The sequence below is a fragment of the Bos javanicus genome, chromosome 26, assembly GCF_032452875.1.
Source record: "Bos javanicus breed banteng chromosome 26, ARS-OSU_banteng_1.0, whole genome shotgun sequence".
In the NCBI taxonomy this organism is placed as follows: domain Eukaryota; kingdom Metazoa; phylum Chordata; class Mammalia; order Artiodactyla; family Bovidae; genus Bos; species Bos javanicus.
This window is the reverse complement of record NC_083893.1, coordinates 35959458-35980892: the sequence shown is the minus strand read 5'-3', so window position 1 is coordinate 35980892 and position 21435 is coordinate 35959458. Positions and strand designations below refer to the sequence as shown.

The 21435-nt window shown below is 42.9% G+C and overlaps 1 protein-coding gene across 4 annotated transcripts in view; it reads left to right on the top strand.

Moving 5' to 3' along the window:
• GFRA1 (GDNF family receptor alpha 1) overlaps nt 1-21435 on the top strand; it is a 230996-nt gene that overhangs the window by 139978 nt on the left and 69583 nt on the right. For all 4 annotated transcript variants that reach the window (XM_061403584.1, XM_061403585.1, XM_061403586.1 and 1 more), the window contains one exon: nt 19676-20012. In XM_061403584.1, the coding sequence (XP_061259568.1) occupies nt 19676-20012 (337 nt within the window). The remainder of the gene's footprint in view (nt 1-19675; nt 20013-21435) is intronic.

Genomic DNA, 21435 nt, shown 5'->3' with positions numbered 1-21435 from the left:
AGATATTTTGTCATGAGTTCAGAGCAAAATGACCCTTTCTGAAATCTGGCTTGGGGTCCAACCTGGAAACCACCATCACTGGCATTTGTAGGTTGTTAGCCACTCAAACAGTTGTTTACACAGAGTGCCTGAGGGTCAGTGGACCCATCGTGCTATGCTAAAGACAACCTAAGAATTTTATTCAATCCATCCTTCTTAGGAGAGTCATTAGGACTTCTAGGTATTAAAAAAAAAAAATAAAAGGGAACTGACAGTTCCTGTTTGTCTGAGAAGTGCTTTGCCCAGTGTCCTAAAACCCAGCCTCAGGAACTAGTTCATCACAAGTCTCCAAAATACTCCCAGCCTTTTCTCTTCACAGTAATTCAATTTGAATGAACATACACTCAGAGTATATGAACCGAACAACTGGTTTTAAGCAGGGATAAAGCTGGGATCATCCTCACCTCCATCCTGAATGGTACAATCATCTTTTATTTCATTCTGCTCGGCAGTAGTGGCAATTAAAGCTCCCAAAGTATGAAATGTTTTCATCAAGTCAGGCATTAAAAATACCGGCCTGTCAGAGAGGGCAGTGGACCTGTGCTTAACTGCCGCTATTCTTCAGCTGCACCAGGGCATGGAGTGGTGAGAAGCATTCATTTCATGCAGTGGGGAAATAAGGCCAACTTCGGCTTTAATCTTTATTATGAGGAGGCGAGTCTCTGTTGGAGGGTAATGAGTGGATGCACCCCATTTAGCTTAAAGTAACAGATCTATATAGAGTTGTTAATTTGTAGATAAATATGGGTTTTTTTTTTGTACCATCGATGTCTCTTGATCCACACAAAGTGGTTATATTAATACTGAAACATTATTAATCAATAGTTTGCTCTTTAAAAATACATCAGTAGGACTACCCAATTACCTTTAAGTATATATCAAAGAGCACAAAGCAATCTGATGTGTACTCAAAGTCCATTAGAGGCCACCAGACATATTAATTAAAATTTCTAGTTACAATGAACTTTACAATGTGCATAAAAATTTTCTGCTTTGAGTAACAAATAGGTATGGGCTAGCTGAAAAGCTGGAGCTTGTAGATCTATTTGAGGGCAGGGGAGGGCCTTCGTGGAACCTGGGAATGATTTTATTTTACTTGAATCCAACATATAAAGGGCTGTTACTCAGGATTGTGAATGGAAAGGGACAGGGTCTTCTCCTGTGTGTGTGTTGAAGGGAAGGGAGGAATTCTCATAATTTGAAATTAAGCATTACCAAAATGGTGCGTAGGCCTTCCCTCATAGCTCAGTTGGTAAAGAATCTGCCTGCAGTGCAGGAGATCGGGGTTCAATTCCTGGGTCGGGAAGATCCTCTGGAGAAAGAAATGGCAACCCACTCCAGTATTCTCGCCTGGAGAATCCCATAGATAGAGGAGCCTGGCAGGCTACAGTCCATGGGATCACAAGAGTCGGACATGACAGCAACTAAACCACCACCCAAAATAGTGCCTGTGTGAGTGCTGAGTTGCTTCATTCGTATCCAACTCTTTTCGAACCTATGGACTGTAGCCCGCCAGTCTCCTCTGTCCATAGGATTCTCCAGGCAAGAATACTAGAGTGGGTTGCCATGCCCTCCTCCAGGGAATGTTCCCGACCCAGAGACTGAACCCACGTCTCCTGTATTGGCAGGCAGGTTCTTTCACTACTGCCACCTGGGAAGCCTGCGAAATTGGTGGGTGCAGTGAAACTTCACTGGAGATTAAAGACGAAACTAAACACTAAGATGTGTGTCATCCAGCCTAGCTGATCCTGCTGTGTGGCCAGGCAGTGTTGCATTTGATCAATCTGGTTGTGGCAAAGGCCCACAATGAATGAGCCCCACAGCAGGGTCTCTGCCCTGCAGTAGCTATTTGTACTAATGGACACCTCTGAATTTGTACTGAGAGGTAGATAATCTACCATTTTGTCATCTAACAACAGTAGTGAGCTTTCCTTTCAGACTTCGGTTCTTACTGCCAACAGCCCAGCTGTATCTCCTGTCCAAGGAGAAGACTGATTGAGAAGACTCAATCAGCTAAACTATTTACCAGACTGGTCCCCAAATCACAGACAATCTAGGAGCTTAAAGAAAAGGAGGAGAGAAAGCCAAGACGTGAGAATGCTGTTTCCCCCGCCGCCCCTGCCTTGCCCACACCACCCCCACCCTCCCCCACACACATCTGGGTTCTGTGCATCTGGTTATTGCAAGGAGAGAGAGCATAAGCTCTTAAGGCCCAGGAATGGGATTTACAGTAATATGCTCACTAAACAAAACTCAACAACTACGACCTGGATGCCCTGAGGAATGTGCTGTAATGGTTCTGGACTCTATAGCCTCGTACATTTCTAATGACTTTGTCAGAAAGTGGCAGCCTCATCAGATCTAAGGAGGTGGCATTTAGATATGAGATCCATATTTAAGCATCACATACCCGAGCATCGCTGATTTAGGGATGTACTCTCCCCCTACCCCTTGGCGTCTGTCCCTGGGCCGTTATCCAGCACAAGTCATCCACCGAGACTAGTGTCAGGTGTAACTGATTGTCATTCAACGCAAGTGAAATCTTTAGGTGGATATTAGTCACTGCTTTAGACATGTTAGCTTCAAGTGGAAGCAGTCAATTACAGACCAGAGGTTTTATGGCTACATTATTACCATCATACGATTAGGTTTTCAGCAGTAGCATTCTGTCTGATCGATCTGTTCAAGGACATTGATGGATCACTTTGTTCTTCAAATGTCAAATATGTGGGACTTCTGTGCTTTATGTATTTACTGACACGCTCATCTCCTGTGGATACCTTTTCCCCTCTGTGGTGTTCAGTTTTAGCAGATGATTGCCATCCCTTTCCTTCAAAGACAGTGTGGATTATATGTAATCACGTTTATAATTTTCTTCCTATTCTCTCTCCAGTGAGAAGCACTTCTGAGTTAACAGTACTATAAAGAAGTCTTTACCACACTAGGAGGATCTCTCATTGGTGTCAAGAAATAGATTTAGACAATTTTATTTAGCTTTCTAATATGCAGAGATTAATTCGCAATTGCAGGGTATAGGTTAGACTTCCAAAAGTTTGATTCTCTGTTATTATGCTATCATGCTATGTTTAATTTTTGCTTTTTTTTTTAACAAATGTATTCCTAAGTCAAATCTCCAAACTGCATAAGCCACCACTATCACCTTCAAACACCAGTAAATATGTTCACACTTTTAATACTGAACAGGATTTCTTATGTGAACTCCTTGACGGGCTCATAGAACAGAGAGGGAGCTACTTTCAGTAAAACTGTTAGGTCTTAAATCTTACCCTGAAGATCATCAGTCCTATGCAATAGATAAAACAAAAACTGGGAAAGCTTTATTCCCCAAAAAATAGCCAACTGGGCTTCCATTTTGTTTTAAGAACTTCTCAGAGTGCACACGATGGTCCTGGGAATGCCAGCTTTCTTACTGAGTCAGAGCAATCCCCATTTCTACTTTAGGACCTATAGTTCTACCATATTTCTCTTTATATTTATTTTGTTTATTTGGCTGCTCCTGGTCTTAGTTGCTGCATGGCACATGGGATCTTTTAGTAGCAGCACACGTGATATACTTTGCTGACCAGGGATTGAACCTGGGCCTCTGGCATGGGAGCGCAGAGTCTTAGCCACTGGGCCTCTACGGAAGTCCCCTCTACCAAATTTTCTACTTTAGGAACTTTCCCAACTCTCTTGGGTCAATTTTATTAGCTAGTACCACAGGGAGAAAACTGTCTAGTTTTTCCCAGTAAGGGAGGCAACTCTAGACACATCAAGGGAAATTCTCAGGAGTTGTTCATTATTCATTTTTTTAAGGCCAACCGTGTGTTTGGCAATATTGTGGTGTGTGCTTAGTTGCTCAGTCGTGTCTGACTCTTGCAACCTCATGGATTGTAGCCCGCCAGGCTCCTCTGTCCACGGGACTCTCCAGGCAAGAATACTGGAGTGGGTAGCTGTTCGCTTCTCCAGGCAATCTTCCCAACCCAGGAATCAAACCCTGGTCTCCCTCACTGCGGGCAGATTCTTTACCATCTGAGCTACCAGAAGGCTAAATCACAGACCTAAAAGGTCTGGCTTTGTGTGGTTGGTTCTTCTTGTGTCTTGAAACAAGATTTTCTGCAACACAGAGCTTCTTCCATGAATGCAGGGGTGTTTGGGGCCCAGGCCTTCCTCCCATAAAGCAGAAATTCACAGCTGCTTTTCTTCTCTCTATCCCTTTCCTACCAGAGAGCAGCGTGGCTGGCCACTCTGCAGCTGGCCCTTCTCACTTCTGTTGTCCCTGAATGCCCTCTCGAAAGGGTGACCCTGTACCTCTGGCATGTCCACGGGTGCTGAGGACAGCATTAGCAGCTGGCCTGCACCCTGGCACTTACGCTGAATGTCATTCTGATCTCTCCAGGCATAAAGTTGATGGAATCATCTTGACCCCAGCACTCACATCCAGCTTCAGCCCAGGGTTAAATGTAACCATTTGAGTGGCCATTTCTTGAAAAAAAAAAAACAAACAAACTAGCTAATACACAAAACTGGATCTCTTATCAAAAAAGGCACATTTTGATGCTTGAAGAAGTTTTAGGGTAGAACACATGTATTTTGCCTAAAATGTATCTTTTTTTTCAGGAAGGGGGCTTCCCTGGTGGCCTATATGGTAAAGAGTCTGCCTGCAATGTGGGAGACCTGGGCTCAATCCCTGGGTCAGGAAGATACCCTGAAGAAGGGAAAGGGCACCCACTCCCAGGTGGTGCTAGTGGTAGAGAACCTGCCTGCCAATGCAGGAGACATTAGAGATGTGGGTTTGACCGCTGGGTTGGGAAGATCCCCTGGAAGAGGGCATGGCAACCCACTCCAGTATTCTTACCTAGAGAATCCCGTGGACACAGGAGCCTGGTGGGCTACAGTCCACAGGGTCGCAAAGAGTTGGACACGACTGAAGTGACTTAGCACACACAGTACCTGTTTTGATGAAGTGCATGTTGTTTAGTTGCTAAGTCGGGTCCAACTTGCAAAAGAGTTGGACACCACTTGGCAACCTCATGGACTGTAGCCTGCCAGGCTCCTCTGTCCATGGCATTTCCCAGGCAAGAATACTGGAGTGGGTTGCCATTTCCTTCTCCAGGGGATCTTCCTGACCCAGGAATCGAACCCACAACTCCTGCATTGGCAGGTGGATTTTTTCGTTTTTTACCACTGAGCCACCCAGGAAGCTCTCTGAAGCACATAGCTAAGTGGAAATATCAGGTTCTAGGAGCTGGGATTGCTCTCATTGAGCCCAGTGTTCTTCAGGAACACACTGTGTGTGTACATCAGAGACACAGCCGCTCTATAGCTGATATGCTCCTGTGAGACAGTGAGGAAGGACGCGTTCTAGAAGCAGCCTGAGACTTCTGGGTTACCCCCTGCCTCAACCTGCCTCAGCAGCCTTGCAGCATCCCATGGATGGGAACCAGGTGGGAGAGCACCTCCAGGGAGGAGATGTGGCTAGGTGCCCACTAACCACCATGCGGAGATAGCTGTATTTACTCTGCCATTCCTGCAGGAGACAGAGCTGTAGATTAAGTTGCACAGACACAATGGAGGTCCTGGCTAAGGAATTTTAATGTAAAAATTCCCGGGTTTTAAACTTAATCCTTGAGCTCACTGATACAGTCATTCAAATGGGGATCTAAGAAAAGTTATGCTGGGGCTCAAAAGGGTAAACGTGTGAATGCATTTGGAACCAATTTAAAGCTAGAAATGAAATGAACAAGGACGCTTGCTAATACACCATTAAAATAAAACCCGGAGGTTCACTGAGGCACGTACATAGACGGACATACACGCCCGTTCTGGTCCTGCTGTCTGCTTTCTCTGCAGCTCATGAGAGGTTGTGGGGGACATGGGGTGGGAGAGGCCTTGTCTTAGCCCACCTTAGAAGTATCCGGGCTGGGACTCCCTGATAAATCTATTCTGGGCTTCATTATGAAGTTACACTGGAAGCACAGTCATGCAGGATCCTCTCCTCAACAAGGTCTTCATGGAATGAGGCCTGAATGAGTCACCCACTGGAAGGTACCTCTTGGGGACTGCACTCCTGAAAATGTGACCAGAACCAACCAGAAAGTCTAGATGTCCTAGGAAAATAAATGGAGGTGCAGGTGGATAGTAAAAAGAAATGCTTAACTGACTGAAGACCAAGGAATTCCAAGTCTGACCATTGGCAGTACCTGCTCCTGCTGCTGCTAAGTCGCTTCAGTCGTGTCTGACTCTGGGAGCTTTATAAAAATACAGATTTTCAAAAACAAACAAACAAACAAACAAAAAAAAACAGATTCTTGGGAGGATAGCACAGGAAAAACTTAGGAATCTGTGTGTTTGGGGCTTTTTTTCCCCCTTATTTCTTCAAGTTTGTTCTCCAGAGGATTCTGAGGTCCCTGAGGTTTGTCACTGCTTGAAGCAACCAACTTTTCAAACACTTAAAACCTGTTGGCAAAAAAGAGAGAAGGTGTGCTAATTTTCATTGAAATAGGTCACCTAAGAATCTTTAACCAAACAAAATTTTATTAACCCAACTTGATATGAAACACTTTCTTGAATAAAGCAAAAACATCATTTAAAAATATGTATATAAATAATGATGAGCTTCCCTGGTGGATTAGCAGTAAAGAATCTGCCTGCAATGTAGGAGCCACAGGAGACATGGGTTCGATTCCTGGGTCAGAAAGATTCCCTGCAGAAGGAAATAGCCACCCATTCCAGTGGGGAATTCCATGGACAGAGGAACCTGGCAGGATACAATACGGTCGCAAAGAGTTGGGCACGAATGAAGCAACTTAGTATGCATGCATGCATATAGATAAAATCCAGATTCACAAATCCAGTTAAGATGGATGTCCCTTCTCCCCATCATTTTCTGGAATGTGGCTACACTAAGTCTAGACGTTTCTGCCCAGCTGGTGGCTTTCTCTCCCTGAAACCAGCCTCAGTGTCTGGCTACTATCTTTTGAGAAAGCACACCCTGAAAATACAAAAGCCTGCCATTATTATTCATGCGGCTTTTGTTTATCTTCCCCAAAGAAACAATTGAGCTGTAGCAGATGAGTGATGGTTGCCGGGCTGTGGCAGAGGTAAAAGCCACTGCAGGTGGATCGGCTTAATGGGGTATTAATTGGGAAGCAGGTGAAGGCAAATAGGTAGCACAGCAGGTATGTAAATAGGCTCGTGGGAAGAAAGGCATTGGATTTTATGCTCTTTAACTAAAAATAAAGACCTGATATTTAGCTTATCTTTGCTGAAATCCTGCACCGTGAGGGCCCTGACAAACGCCAACATCATCAATGATTCATTATTATCTCAGCATCGTCCAGGGGACTTAATAGGATCTTCAGCCTCTTCATTTTTCATTGTTTCAGCTGATTCTTTGGCTTTAGAATGCATACTTTTCTTCTCTGTTTATATATCAGAGGTCAGAAAAACTGTTATAGATTGTATAGTGATGACGACATTTAAGCCTCCAGCCTGCCTTCTGGTAGCATCCTTTTGCTGTGTCTCATTGGAGAAATGCAGCACATCGGTATGAGTATGGATAGTAAAACTACCAAGAGCACATACATCCAAATTCATCTTGTCCTTCCAATAGTCACCTCGAGGAAAAACACTTACTCCAGGGCTCTCATTGGATCAAAACCTGTGCAGGAAAACCACTTCAATGGTCATTTTCATGACCAATTTGTAAGTGCCCCCATATGAAAAAATTCTTACATATATTTATCACTTATTTTCTTCCCCTAAACATTACCCAATGGCACCCCACTCCAGTACTCTTGCTGGAAAATCCCATGGACGGAGGAGCCTGGCAGGCTGCAGTCCATGGGGTCGCTAAGAGTCAGACACGACTGAGTGACTTCACTTTCACTTTTCACTTTCATGCATTGGAGAAGGAAATGGCAGTCCACTCCAGTGTTCTTGCCTGGACAGTCCCAGGGACGGGAGAGCCTGGTGGGCTGCCATCTATGGGGTCGCACAGAGTCAGACACAACTGAAGCAACTTAGCAGCAGCAGCAAACATTACCCAGCATCATCACCTATTTCATGACCACACTTAGTGCTATATGACATTTGGCTTTTAAAATCCATCCCTGTTGTAGAGGTTCGTGGCTGCTCAGAATATTCCAGAGAACACGCCTCCTCAGGCTTCTAGGGAAGAGTTCCATGAAACGTCCAGAGTGTTGGCAGCCTCTTTGGGATAAGTGTCCAGCTTCTCAGAGCAAAGACTTTCCATGGCACACACTTAGAAATTTCTAAATTTGGGCATGCTAGTTTGAAAGTTCAGGCCCATTATTTTAAGGCTTTCTTATTTTATAGTAACTCAGAAAACTGTTAAACAAACCACTCCATGTTTCCTTTCCAGTTAGCTCTCTTTGGCATGTTGGTGGAAAAGTGATGGGAAATTTAGGTTCTTGGTTGCTTGGTTGGCCCACGTTTATTGTTTTCTCAGGGAAGAAGCAGCAGTAGTTTTGAAGAAGTGTTTAGCACTTCACTGTTGAAATGACTAGATATCAGTGAAGCTTTCACAGGCTAAATATTAGTGGAGTCACAGTGTATACCCCGTAAAATGAATTAGGTTTACATTATCATACAGATCTTTTCCTGTAGTTGAAGTACTCATTAATTTTACTGCTAAAGAGATGTTAGTAATTAAATACCTCTAATTAATGAAAATCAGACAAAAGGCAGGGCTGCTCTTTGTATCTTCAAAAATAGAGATATTTGTAGATCCATCTCATTGTGACTTTTGTCTGTAGCAGGACCACAAATCTGAGCTAGTTGGGATCAAGTGTTCAGGTCCAGAGAAAGTCATTTAAAGACTTTGCTTTTGGAAAATTAAAGGAGTAGGCATTTGAGGATGTTATAAAGATGATCTGAGATTTGGGGAAAAAAAATACTCATAAGTGAGAGTCAGTCTACATGTAATAGCAAATTTCATGGTTGAAGATACAACAGCGTTGAGGACAATTAATAGTTCTGAAGCAGTGGCTGAGTTCTGGGGTAGGCCCTCGAACACATAATTAGATTATTAAAAATGGCCTGTCTTAGGCTGACTATTACTAAATTGAAATCCAATTACGGCTTTATGATTTTGCTGAAAAATATTTAGCTGTTTTATTTGAATCCTTGTAAGAGATCATTTCCTCTTTGCATCAGCGTTTGCACATGTCTTAATATATTTTCCAAACAAATCTGACCTCAATTATCTTGGAATCTATCGTACATTAGATAAAATATATTTTAATGAGTGTTTTTATGTCTAATATCATACTTGTGCCTCTCCACACTTGAGGAATTGAAAGATAGCAGTAGAAGACTTTGTGAGTATCTTTTTAATGAGAGGCATGCATATTTTAGAAATAACTAAATTGTGCCATCTTAATACACAGAAAGGCATTATGTTCAAGTATGTGCCTGAGTGTGCTGCAACGCAGACTTGGTTCAATTCTCAGTAATTGGCATTGGAACTGAAATAAAGCAGTTGTTTGCAAAGAGATGGACTTGGAATTTTCATGCACTCCTGCAGTGTGGATTTAAATGCTAAGTTAAATATTTATGAACCCGAGATTTTTATAATTGATCATTGTATGATTTATACACAGTAATTATAATTAGGTTGAAAGAGATTTTAAAAAGCCAGTTTCCTGGTAGCCAAGGCCATTAAATAACGCTAAGCTGCCAGAACAAAAATTAGATGGGAACCCAGCCATCAAGTTCCGAGTGCCTGTCCCCAGGTCCCATGTACAATGAGGCACTGCCCCTCACCAGCCACCTCACCTGGGCACCAGCTCCTGCATCACCTGCTATCGTTTTTCATGCCTTTGTTTCAAAGCTAGTTGAACATAAACAAGTAGAAAACTTCAGAGATCCGATGTGTAACAAAAGGAAAAGGTGGAGGAGGTTGGAAAGGTTAATTAAAAATGTAATGATCCCATTTGCTGAGACAGCACTATTAATCATTTTGCAGCAGCAAGCATGTGACTTACTTACACACCACTTATAGGAGGCATCTAATTTTTTAAGATATGGATGCTGTGGAGGGTGTGGGCCACAGTGTGTTCTTTATGGGAACAGAAGCTCTAATGGGTGAACTTGGAGTGAGCAAGCATGGGGCGAGTGCCTGACTCGTGGTTAATACAGGGCACTGTCTTCACCAGGCAGAAGAATTATATCCAAATTCACAGATATTCAGAATAATTCAGTCACTGTGAACCCTAGAGAGAAATCTTGGATATGACTTGAGGCTTAATGTAGTTGGGGAAGGTGTGAAAAAACAGGGCAAGGAGGAGATTCATCATTGTGTAATACAATATGTCTCAAACGGTGTATGAAGGACAAAATGGGCTCCAAAGAGCCAACATTGCCTTTTAAATGTAATTTTTAGCACCCGAGCTGGAAAAGGCCAAGCTCTTGTAGGATCGATTACAAGGGTCACAGCCTGTACGATCAGATTTGCCATCTGATCCACGTGGACAGCAGAAGACCAGACTGTCCATGTGAGCTTCCAGAAAAGCCTGCTCTACCCCTGTGAAGAGCTTGGAGCTTTTTGAGTATTTTTTATTTGCTGGGATAACACGTTAGAGGGAGCCTATTAGGAGAAGAACAGTAGTTATGTCAACATGGTAATTAATCAAGCCAGAAAGTAAGAGGAAACTGGTTGTGAATTCAATTCTGCAGCCTTAAAAAGAAGGGCAGAAAGATACCCGGAAATTGGCAAGCATTTGTAAACAACGGTCTTTCACTATGTCTTGTGAATTTTCTGCTTAATAAAAACGCATCTTCATGCGAGCCATGCAAATTTTAATATTGTTACTGTTCTATTCCACCTCATAACCTATAGAAATGATTTCTAGATCCTTGCATCTGTGTTTCATCCTGAATCATTTTGACTGGTTTGCTGGTCTGAGCATTTGCCAATAATGGTGGCGTTTTCTAACTGTAAATAATGAAGGGCTGCCAGACACAGCGATAGCCTCTTTGATTTGGGACAGTGTGAGGATTGTACTTGAGATAAAGGCAGATCCTTGCACCAGAGGAATTTAGAATGTGAAAACATCTCCCAGTGCGTAATTCATCCTTGACACCTCCACATCTCCCTGTATTGCAGGGACTCTTTACATTTGCTTCGTCTGAAGGTTGGGGTGGAAATCGTTGGTTTGTATACTCTTTGGAGCAGCAAACAGCTGAGAGGTCAAGAGCTGGCTTGGTTTTGGTTTTCGTTTTTTATCTTCCATCCCTGATCAAGTTGTATCCTAAATACTCGATATTACAATCAGAAAAGGCAATTTACATTATAAGCATCAAATAAAAAACCCTGAGGCTTGAAGGGACCTTAGATATATCATCTTAAAAGTGGGGAAACTGAGGCCCACCCAGGAAAAGCACTCAGGTAACTGGACCATGTTTCAACCCCCTGACTCTGAATTCATTGCTCCTTTAGCAACATCTTTTTATTATGGTCTGGGAGCTGGCCCTCCAGTTGCTGTGAAGGTTATACCTCCCAAGAAAACAGGAAACAAGTCACATCAGATGTGATCACAGCCAGAAAAGCTTAGAATGATGACAGAGAAAGCCATATGTAACCCGCAAAGTAACAGCGGGGTGATGTGTAACTTTGAAAGGAAAAGCTGGGTAATGGGCTTCTCCATCACACAGTGCCCGGCGGGTGCTGGAGGGAGTTCTTTAGCCCGCCAAACCCACACGCACACGCCCTCCCCCAGAAGAAAGAATTTCTAGTAAACAGCCTTCATTCTGAGAATGCTTCCCATTCAGACAGCATCCCAGACATTCTACCGAGTTAAAGAATGAGTAACAGCAGATGGAGGGGGAGATTAGAGTTGGAGGAGGAGCGGGGTAGCAACAGTTTAATGCTGAGCTCTAAAATGAGCTGTGGAGAGGATGGTGCTCAGAGTTATGGTAAAGCTGTTCCGAAGCCCTCCCACACAGGCGAGAAGGTGCGCGTGCCCAGCCCGTAAACCAGGCGCGCGCCTGCGCCTCCGCCCTCCCGTGTGTGAGTGGATGGGATGTTGGGTGTGACTCAGTGCCCTAAATCCACGTCTTCTGGCCACTTCTCCCTCTGCCCTCAAGTCTGTGAGGTCGCAGTGTTGTGCACTGGGAAATGCATTTAATACATATGGGGCATCAATCTTCCCACCAAGTAAAAGCTCACTTCTGACTGCTATGTCCTGTGATTTCACCTCTGCTTATTGTGAACTTCACTGCAGCAGGGTATCTGAGAGAGAGCTGGCAGTGAATTTGTGAGGACTCTTAAAAGGGAGGTGAAAGTTTTCGGTGCTAAGGGTTGTTGTTTTCCATATTCTGTGCATGTGAGACTTTTCTTTTAAAAAAAAAGAATAAGGTATATACATGAATCAACTTTTTTCAGTGTTTTGTTTGCACATTTTCAAACATACAGTCAAGTGGGAAAGGTTTTACATCAAGCTGCCTTCTAGAAGCTACCATGACATTTGAATGTAGTTGCTCTGTAAGTATCCATCCACCCATCCTTCTGTGCATCTAGCAGTTCATCAAAGTTTTAAAAATGCAGATATCAATATGCTTCCCCTAAATGCTTCAGGATATTTACCATTAACCAGTTTTAATATTTATTTTTCTTTGAGGTAAAATTTCTGTATGTACAGACATTGTGTCCCATTCTCTGAGTTTTGACCAAAATTTCTACGGAGATAGAGAATATTACTGTCACTCCAGAAAGTTCCTCTTGCCTTTTTCCAGTCAGCCCCCACCTCCATCCCCTAGAAGCAACCACTCTTCAGATTATTTTTCCATCATAAATTAATTTTGCCTCTTCCAGAACTTCCAAGTACATGTTGAGTTGGATAAAAAGATGTTATGAAAAAAAAAATACAAACGAACTTTTTGGCCAACCCAAAATTATTCAGTGTGTACTTTTCTCGTAACGCTTCCTCCCTCCCCCTTAGAACAGTGTTTTTGAGATTTATCCATGCCACTGTGTGTATTAATAGTTCATCTGTTCTTATTTCTGAGGGTTATTCCATTATGTGGATAGACCACGGATTGCTAGGCATTTTCTTACTGATGGATACATAAGCTGTTTCTAGTCTTTGGTTATTATCAATAAAGTGCTGTCATACTCTTGTCCTAATATTGTTATGGACATATATCCTCATTTTTGGGGGTGAATACCTAGAAGTGGAAATGCTGGGCTATAGGGTAGGTATATGTGTAATTTTATAAAAATCTGCCCCCAGCTTTCCCAAGTGGATGGACGATTTTACTTTCCTTTTGGAATGTATGAGATTCCAGGAGCTCCACATCTTTGTAAACATTTGAAGTTGTCAGATTTAAATTTAACCACCAATATAGTGGTTGTAATTTGCATTTCCCTGATAACTAATGATGTTTGACACTTTTTATGTGCTTACTGACCATTCATACAACTTCTTTTATGAAGAAAAACCCATTTTTCAATTGGGTTGTTTTTTATGTTGGGCTTCTCATGTAGCTCATTGGTAAAGAATCCCCCTGCCAATCACCCCTGCAGAAGACATGGGTTGGATCCCTGTGTTGCAAAGATTCCAGGGGAAGGAAACGTCAGCCCACTCCAGTATTCTTTCCTAGGAAATCCCATGGACAGAGGAGTCTGGCAGGCTACAGTCCATGGGGTTACAAAGAGTTGGACATGACTTAGCGACTGAGCATGAATGCAAATATGTTTTAGATATTTGTCCTTTGTCAGATACATGTTTTGCAAATATTTTCTTCTAGTCTGTGATTTGTCTTATTTGTTTTCTTCATTTCTTAAGAAATTAAGTGTCTTTTGATGAGTTTTTAACTTAGTGAAATCTAACTTACCAGTTTATTTAATGTTGTTTTTTGTACTTTTTTCTAAGAAATATTTCCCTGTAATTTTCTTCTTGTTTTGCATTAGATTCTACTATTTGGGTAATGCTGGCTTCATGTATCAATTTGGGAAGGGTTATGAGAATGTTTTGTGTGAATGAGAATTAGAAGCAAAAAGTGACTCATTTACCTGTAAGCTGGAAATCAGTTAGTGGCCTCTTGCCTATCGTAATGTGCCAGGTTGCACACTCTGGAATCTGGCTGAAATAATGATAAGGAGATGGTGCTCTAGCAGTGTTATTTATCAGTGAAAACAGAATCAGCTCAAAGTGAGGCTGAAGCATGCCAGGTGCTGAATGGAGTGAACTATGAGCCATTGGTTTGGACATAAAATGATTCATCCTATTCCCACTTCATGCAAAACTTTTCTTTGGATTTCACATATAAATGTGATCAGACGATATTTGTCTCTGTCTGACGTATTGTACTCAGCATAGTGCTCTCCAGGTTCACCTGTGTTGTTGCAAATAGCAGTATTTCCTTCCTTTTATGGCTGGATAGGGTTCCATTGAAAATCTACACCACATTTTTGTTATCTGTTTGTTCCTTGATGAACACTTGACTATTGTAAATGATGCTTTAATGAACATGGGAGTGCAGATATTTCTTTGACAAAGTGATTTTGTTTCCTTTGGATATATACCCAGGAGTGGAATTGCTGGATCATATGATAGCTCGCAGTCGTGTGAAAATGTTAGCTCTATTTTTAATTTTTTGAGCAACCTTTTTACTGTTTTCTCTGTTTTCTGTAGTGACTGTACCAATTTACAGTCCCACCAACTGTACACAAGGCTTCTCTTTTCTCCACCATCTCACCAGCACTTATTATCTCTTGTCTTTCTGACAAGTTCTCTTGATGACAGTTATTCTAACAGGCCTGAGGTGATATCTCATTGTGGTTTGATTTTCATTTCCCTACCAATCAGCATCTTTTCATGGACCTGTTGGCCTTTCATATATCTTCTTTGGAAAAATGCCTCTTCAGGTCCTTTGCCCATTTTTAAACTTGAGTTATTATTATTATTGTTGTTACTTTGGTGATTGAATCATATAAGTTCTTTATATATTTTGGAAATTGACTCTATATCAGAACATGATTTGCAAGTATTTTCTCCCTTTCCATAAGTCACCTTTTCATTCTGTTGATGGTTTTCTTTGCTGTGCAAAAACTTTCTAGTTTGGTGTAATTCATCTTGTTTATTTTTTGTTGTTATGGGTTATGTCATACCCAAAAAATCACTGCCAAAACCCATGTCAAAGAGCTTTTTTCCAGGCCAATTTTTAAAAACTGTATTATATGGATAACTGCCAGAGAGAAGTAAATTTTCTGGACCTTGGGTGTTGAGTTTAATTATTTTCATTATAATTTTATTTGAAGTTTATAAACATAAAACCATCAGCTCTTATTCTTTGCTTTTATACAAACTGTAAAGACAACACACACAAATTAAGTGTTAACAAAACATTAAAAACTATGAAATGTGAGTTGGTAACATACATGTAATATGAGAAATAATACTGTCTGCTGAAACTTACAGTTTGTATGTAATTCTCTGTTTCAGCATGTTCTGTTTTGAGTTTGACAGTTTGAGTTTGACAGGCCTGCACTTAATTTTTCTGTCATTTTTCTCCATTTGAACTTACATGAACTGTTTGTTCCTATGTCCCTGGCTACATCATGTAAGTATTAGGTCAACCTCTGCGCCTGTATTCCTTTCATTTTAGCCAGAGATCATAAAGTATATCCACCTGATGCGAAGAGCTAGCTCATTGGAAAAGACCCTGATGCCGGGAAAGATTGAGGGAAGGGGGAGAAGGCGGCGACAGAGGATGAAATGGTTAGATGGCATCGCTGATTCAATGGATGTTAGTTTGAGCAAACTCTGGGAGATAGTGAAGGACACGGAAGCCTGGCATGCTGCAGTCCATGGGGTCACAGAGCGGGACACGACTTATCAACTAGCCTTAAGGGCCTTATCCGGATGATCCAGAGTTTGGTCATATTCCTTTATTTTAGATCATCATTCCAAAATGCATAACTTAGAAAGCTCCAAGACTTCCTTTGGTAGTCCAATGGTTAAGAACCTGCCTGCCAATGCAGGGGACCTGGGGGGTTAGATCCCTGGTCTAGGAAGATTCCAGATGCCATGGGGCAGCTAGGACCATGTGCCACAGCTACTGAGCTCACACACTCTGGAGCGCACGTGACGTACCTAGAGCATATCCCCACTGGCTGCAACCAGAGAAAACCCAGGCGCAGCAACGAAGACCCAGACAGCTTTAAATGAAAATAAATAAAAGAAATCTACAGTTGTAGTCCTTCAGGATTATCCATCACTGCTGCCAGCGGGCTCAACAGCACCACCTCTCAAAAGAGGAAAAAACCAGAAGTGTCACCAGGGCCTGGTGGAGGCCCTGGGGATCTGTTGGGGCATGTGGTGAATATTTCACTCCTTGGGTCCTGAAATGCCTGAGTGTGAAAACAGAGGCGCAGGAGCGAAGCCACTTTGGGAAGATCATGATGGAGAAAGTGCTTCAGGTGTGCTTGTTAAACCAGCAGGATGTGCGTGCAGCTGCTGGCGTCCTGCACTGCTCACCTAAGAAGGGTGGAAGGTCTTGTTTATAGCCTTGCACGTTAAATTGTTGAATTCGCATGTCATAGAAACATGAACCCGGGGCATCATAAGATACTGCTAGTAGTGCCCGAGTATATTTTTGTGATTTCAGATATTTACACATAGTTCTTTCTTAAAGTGAGGCACACCATCAGTAGACCAAGGAGAATTTTTCATTCCCTGAAATGTTGGACTTATTGTGTCTGTTCTTGTATAAAATTTTGCTTTATAACAGTAGAATATTTAACATGAGATCCCGGTGGCTCACATGGTAAAAAGAATCTGCCTGCAATGCAGGACACCTAGGTTTGGTCTCTGGATTGTGAAGATCCCCTAGAGAAGGAAATGGCAACACATTCCAGTATTCTTGCCTGGAAAATCCCAGGCCCAGAGGAGCCTGGTGGGCTACAGTCCATGGGGTCACAGAGTCAGACTTGGCTGAGTGACTAACACTATATTCTTGACATATTTCTTTTTTAAATTTTATTGATTTACAGTGTTGATTTATGATGTTGTGTCAGTTTCCATACACATATATACATTCTCTCCCATTTTTCTCCACCATGGTTTGTCACAGGATACTGAATATCGTTCCCTGTGCTATACAGTAAGGACCTCATTGTTTATCCGTTCTATATATAATAGTTTGCCTTTGCTAATCCCAAACTCCTGTATCTTCTCTCCCCTAACCCCACTCCCCCTTGGCAACCACAAGCCTGTTGTCTTTATCTGTGAGTCTGTTATTGTTTCATAGATATGTTGATTTGTATTGTATTTTAGATTCCACATATAAGTGATATCATATGGCATTTGTCTTTCTCTTTCTGACTTAGTTCACTTAGTATGATAATTTTTAGGTACCAGTGGTCAGAAGACCTAAATAGACCTTTCTCCAAAGAAGATATACAGATGGCCAATAGATGGATGAAAAGATGCTCAACATCACATTAAGAGAAATGCAAATCATAACTACAGTGAGGTATCACCTCACATCAGACAGAATGGCCATCATTAAAAAGTCTACAATATGCAAATGCTGGAGAGGATGTAGAGGAAAGGGAATCCTCTTCCACTGTTGATGGAAATGTAAATTGGTGCAGTCACTGTGGAAAACAGTTTGGAGGTTCCTCAAAAAACCTAAAAATAGAGCTGCCTTATGATTCAGCAGTCCCATTCCTGGGCGTATACTCAGATGAAACTATCATTTGAAAAGATATATGCACCCCTATGTTTATTGCAGCACTATTTACATTAGCCAAGACATGGAAATAACCAAAGTGTACATGGACAGATCAATGGATAAAGAAGACGTGGTTTATATACACAGTGGAATATTACTCAGCCATCAAAAAGAGTGAAATCATGCCACTTAGATTTTAAGTGCACAATACGGTATTGTTAACTGTAACTGTGATGCTGTACAGCGGATCTCTAGAACTTACTCATCTTGCATCAGTGAAACTGTATACTTCTTGAATAACAACTCCCCATTTCCTCCCTTGCTGGAACAAGGGAGGAAATGGGGAGTAGGACCACTTATACTATTGAGTAGCAGCAACTATCATTTGTACTTTTGAACAGCAGTAACTACCATTCAACTCTCTGCTTCTATGAGTCTGAGAGTTTTAGATGCCTTGCACATGTAGAGTCATAGAGGATACTGTCCTCCTGTGACTGGTTTATCTCACTTAGTATCATGTCCTTAAGGCTCATTCATGTTTTTGGACATGGCATGTTTCCTTCTTTCTTTAAGGTGGAAAAACATCCCAGGTGCCCTTTATATGGACACTAAACGCACTGTCCTGTCTTTCGGTCCCATCCAATCCGGCCGAACTCTCTTTCCCCTCGTGCTAATTCTCAAATGCCGTCATGGTCCCCATCAATGGGGGACATAAAGAGAATGAAAGGGGGTTTCAGGACCCAAGAAGGGACTGAGGCCTGAACGGAAACTTCCTGGGCTTTGAATCCCACAGTTGTAGGATGCCTGCCTGTTGCCTCCTAGCTGTCTCCAGAGGGTCATTGCTGCACCTAATTGTTAATTTTCCATGGGCCATATTATATATAACTTGGCTCTCGGAGGTTTTTCCATCACTTTCCCCTCTCTTTAGTAAGACCTATATTGTGAAAAATAGGCTTCGTTTCCCTTGTCCATTCATTTTTAACTTTGCCCATTGGACTTGGCCCTGCCAGCCCACCTAGCCACCCCAGTGGGCCCCACCTCCTCTGTGTTCTGTCTCCAGCCTCACAGAAGGCCTCCTGGCCGTGGATGGCCCTGGTTTCTCTGAAAGCCTGAGCACAGAGGGCTTGGGCAGAAGGCAACCTATGTTTTGTGAGATTTCTAAGGCCTATGGTTTGTAAGCCCCCTGAAATTCTATCCAGGATACTAACTGAATTTTTCTAATCTGCAACCTCAGTACTCATAGATCCCACATTTTCTATGTGGTAAGTTAAATGGTAATTGAGGTTTGCAAATTTTTACATAATTTATGCTGGTTTCCTTCCAGTGGCCTGTGAGCTCAAACTTAAATACAGCTTCGATGTAGTGGCTTCTTCCTGTTTAGAGAGCTGGCATAATATTTTGTCTTCTGGGCTCAAATAACCATGCAATTACTCTGTAATCATATAGTAATTAGCATGTGCTATGTGCATTTATTACATAATTATATTCCTGGAGGATCGCATGGCAATTATACTTACATTCAGCATATCATTTTATATACTATATAATAAACAAGTATATAATTTGCTGCTTTTTTCTTTTATCCTAATTTCAGTTTACCAGCCAGGAGCTGGAAACTTGTTCTCCTGTTGCCTTGTTTAGACCCAGGCAGGCAGGTGTCTTGAGCTCCTTTGGCCTCACTCAGTACCTCCTAATTATACCTCTGAGACAATGCTAGGAGCTTGTGTGCAGCCTCGGGCTCCTAGCCTCTGTGCCCCTGATGCTTCCTCATTGTCACAAACTCATTAAGTTATTAGCTTCAAAACACAGAGCTGAGGAGAGCTGCCAGGCCTGCCAGGTGGTGAGAGGCCAGGTCTCCGTGCAAGCAGAGGACCTGTGCAAGCTGCCCCGGCACCCAGCCCTGTGGTCACCTGCCTCTCTCTCCTTTCCGCAGTGGAGCACATCTCGAAAGGGAACAACTGCCTGGACGCTGCCAAGGCCTGCAACCTGGACGACACCTGCAAGAAGTACCGGTCGGCCTACATCACCCCGTGCACCACCAGCATGTCCAATGACGTCTGCAACCGGCGCAAGTGCCACAAGGCCCTCCGGCAGTTCTTCGACAAGGTCCCGGCCAAGCACAGCTATGGGATGCTCTTCTGTTCCTGCCGGGACATCGCCTGCACCGAGCGGAGGCGGCAGACCATCGTGCCCGTGTGCTCCTACGAGGAGAGGGAGAAACCCAACTGCTTGAACTTGCAGGACTCCTGCAAGACCAATTACATCTGCAGGTAAGTGAGCTGGCAGCTGCGTGATGAATGAGGTGGCGGAGAGAACCTTTTCGAGGCTTCAGTGGCCCGGTTTCTGTTTTCTCAATTTCTGCGTGGGGTGGGAGAGGGGAGTGGTTGGGATGGATGGGGCCAAAACTGACCTCTGCCTCCAGTACAAGGTCCTTCAGAAACTGGTCAGGCATCAGGCTCTTGCACTCAGGAAGGTTTCCATCTTTAATGTGAGAATGAGGGAATGAGGGAAATAGGACTGTGCTCAGTAAGTTTGGAGAGTCACCTGAGATCAGGTGAGCTTGAAGGCATGTGCCCTCACTACTAGAACTGAGATCTGCCAGGGGTCCAAAAGGGGGATGAGGGCTGATAGAAATATAGGGGCTCTTTGCATCAAGATCACAAAGCTGGAAGACAGCAGCAAGAGGGTGGAGCTGTGTCCAGCCCTGAAGAGAACTTCCAGAATGCCTAGGTCTGTTCTGGGCCATTTAATCATCAACCTGTCTGAGAATAGATACTTTCCATGCTTCTGGATCTTAGCCCCGATCAGAGACCTGGCAGAGTCTGGGCTGTGTTGCCGAAAACAGGCACTTGCTTTTCCTTTTTGGCCATGTATTAATTTATTTTAATGTTTCGGGGACTCCATGAATATATTCTATATATATATATATATTTTTTTTTTTTTTTCAGAGCAAAAAAGCTGTAGAGAATTAAGTAGAAAGAGAGGAAAGGTTTCTTTTCTTTCTGTTCTCACTTGCTCCCAGCCGTCACTGTCAACAATTTGATGTGTGTCCTTCCAGAACCTCGGGTTGAATTCATTGCTGATGGAAGCCGGTAGATTTTGATTAGCAGAGGCTCGAGTCTTCGCAGCCTGAGGCAATGCCGGTGCTGCATTCAGAGCACAGGGTGGATGTCAGGTTAAAGATGCAGACGGGGGCATCGTCGGTCAGCGCCTGTACTCTGCCCCCGGGACAGAGTCAGGAGTCTTCAAATACGGTCGCTGACAAAATCCCACGCACTTGATGAATTTCACGGGCGGACAAGTAGGTGAAGGTGTGACTCTATGCTTGTTTTCTTGTAAGTTTCCCCTTTCTCAGGAGCAGAAGGCAGAGAAGAATCTGTCTGATTAGTTGGGAGGATTCTGGTGAGGGAAAGTTCTGGTCGGTTTTTCTTCTGATAGACTGGAGTCCCATTCTTTCCTTAGACTAGCTCTAATAGTGACCAAAGGAAAATAGAAGTGCTCGTTAATCGTAGAACCCCCCTCGTGCTGAAGACTTTCTGGAAGTAGTGTCTCCATTTTTTTTCCAAGACGGAAATTATATGAGGAAGAACTCAAATGACTGAGCTCGTTGTGGGAGAAGTCAGGTGTTCAGGCAGTGAGGCCCTTCCTCACCTGTCACCCCTGTTTCAGTGAGACCCTCCTAGCTGAGTGCTG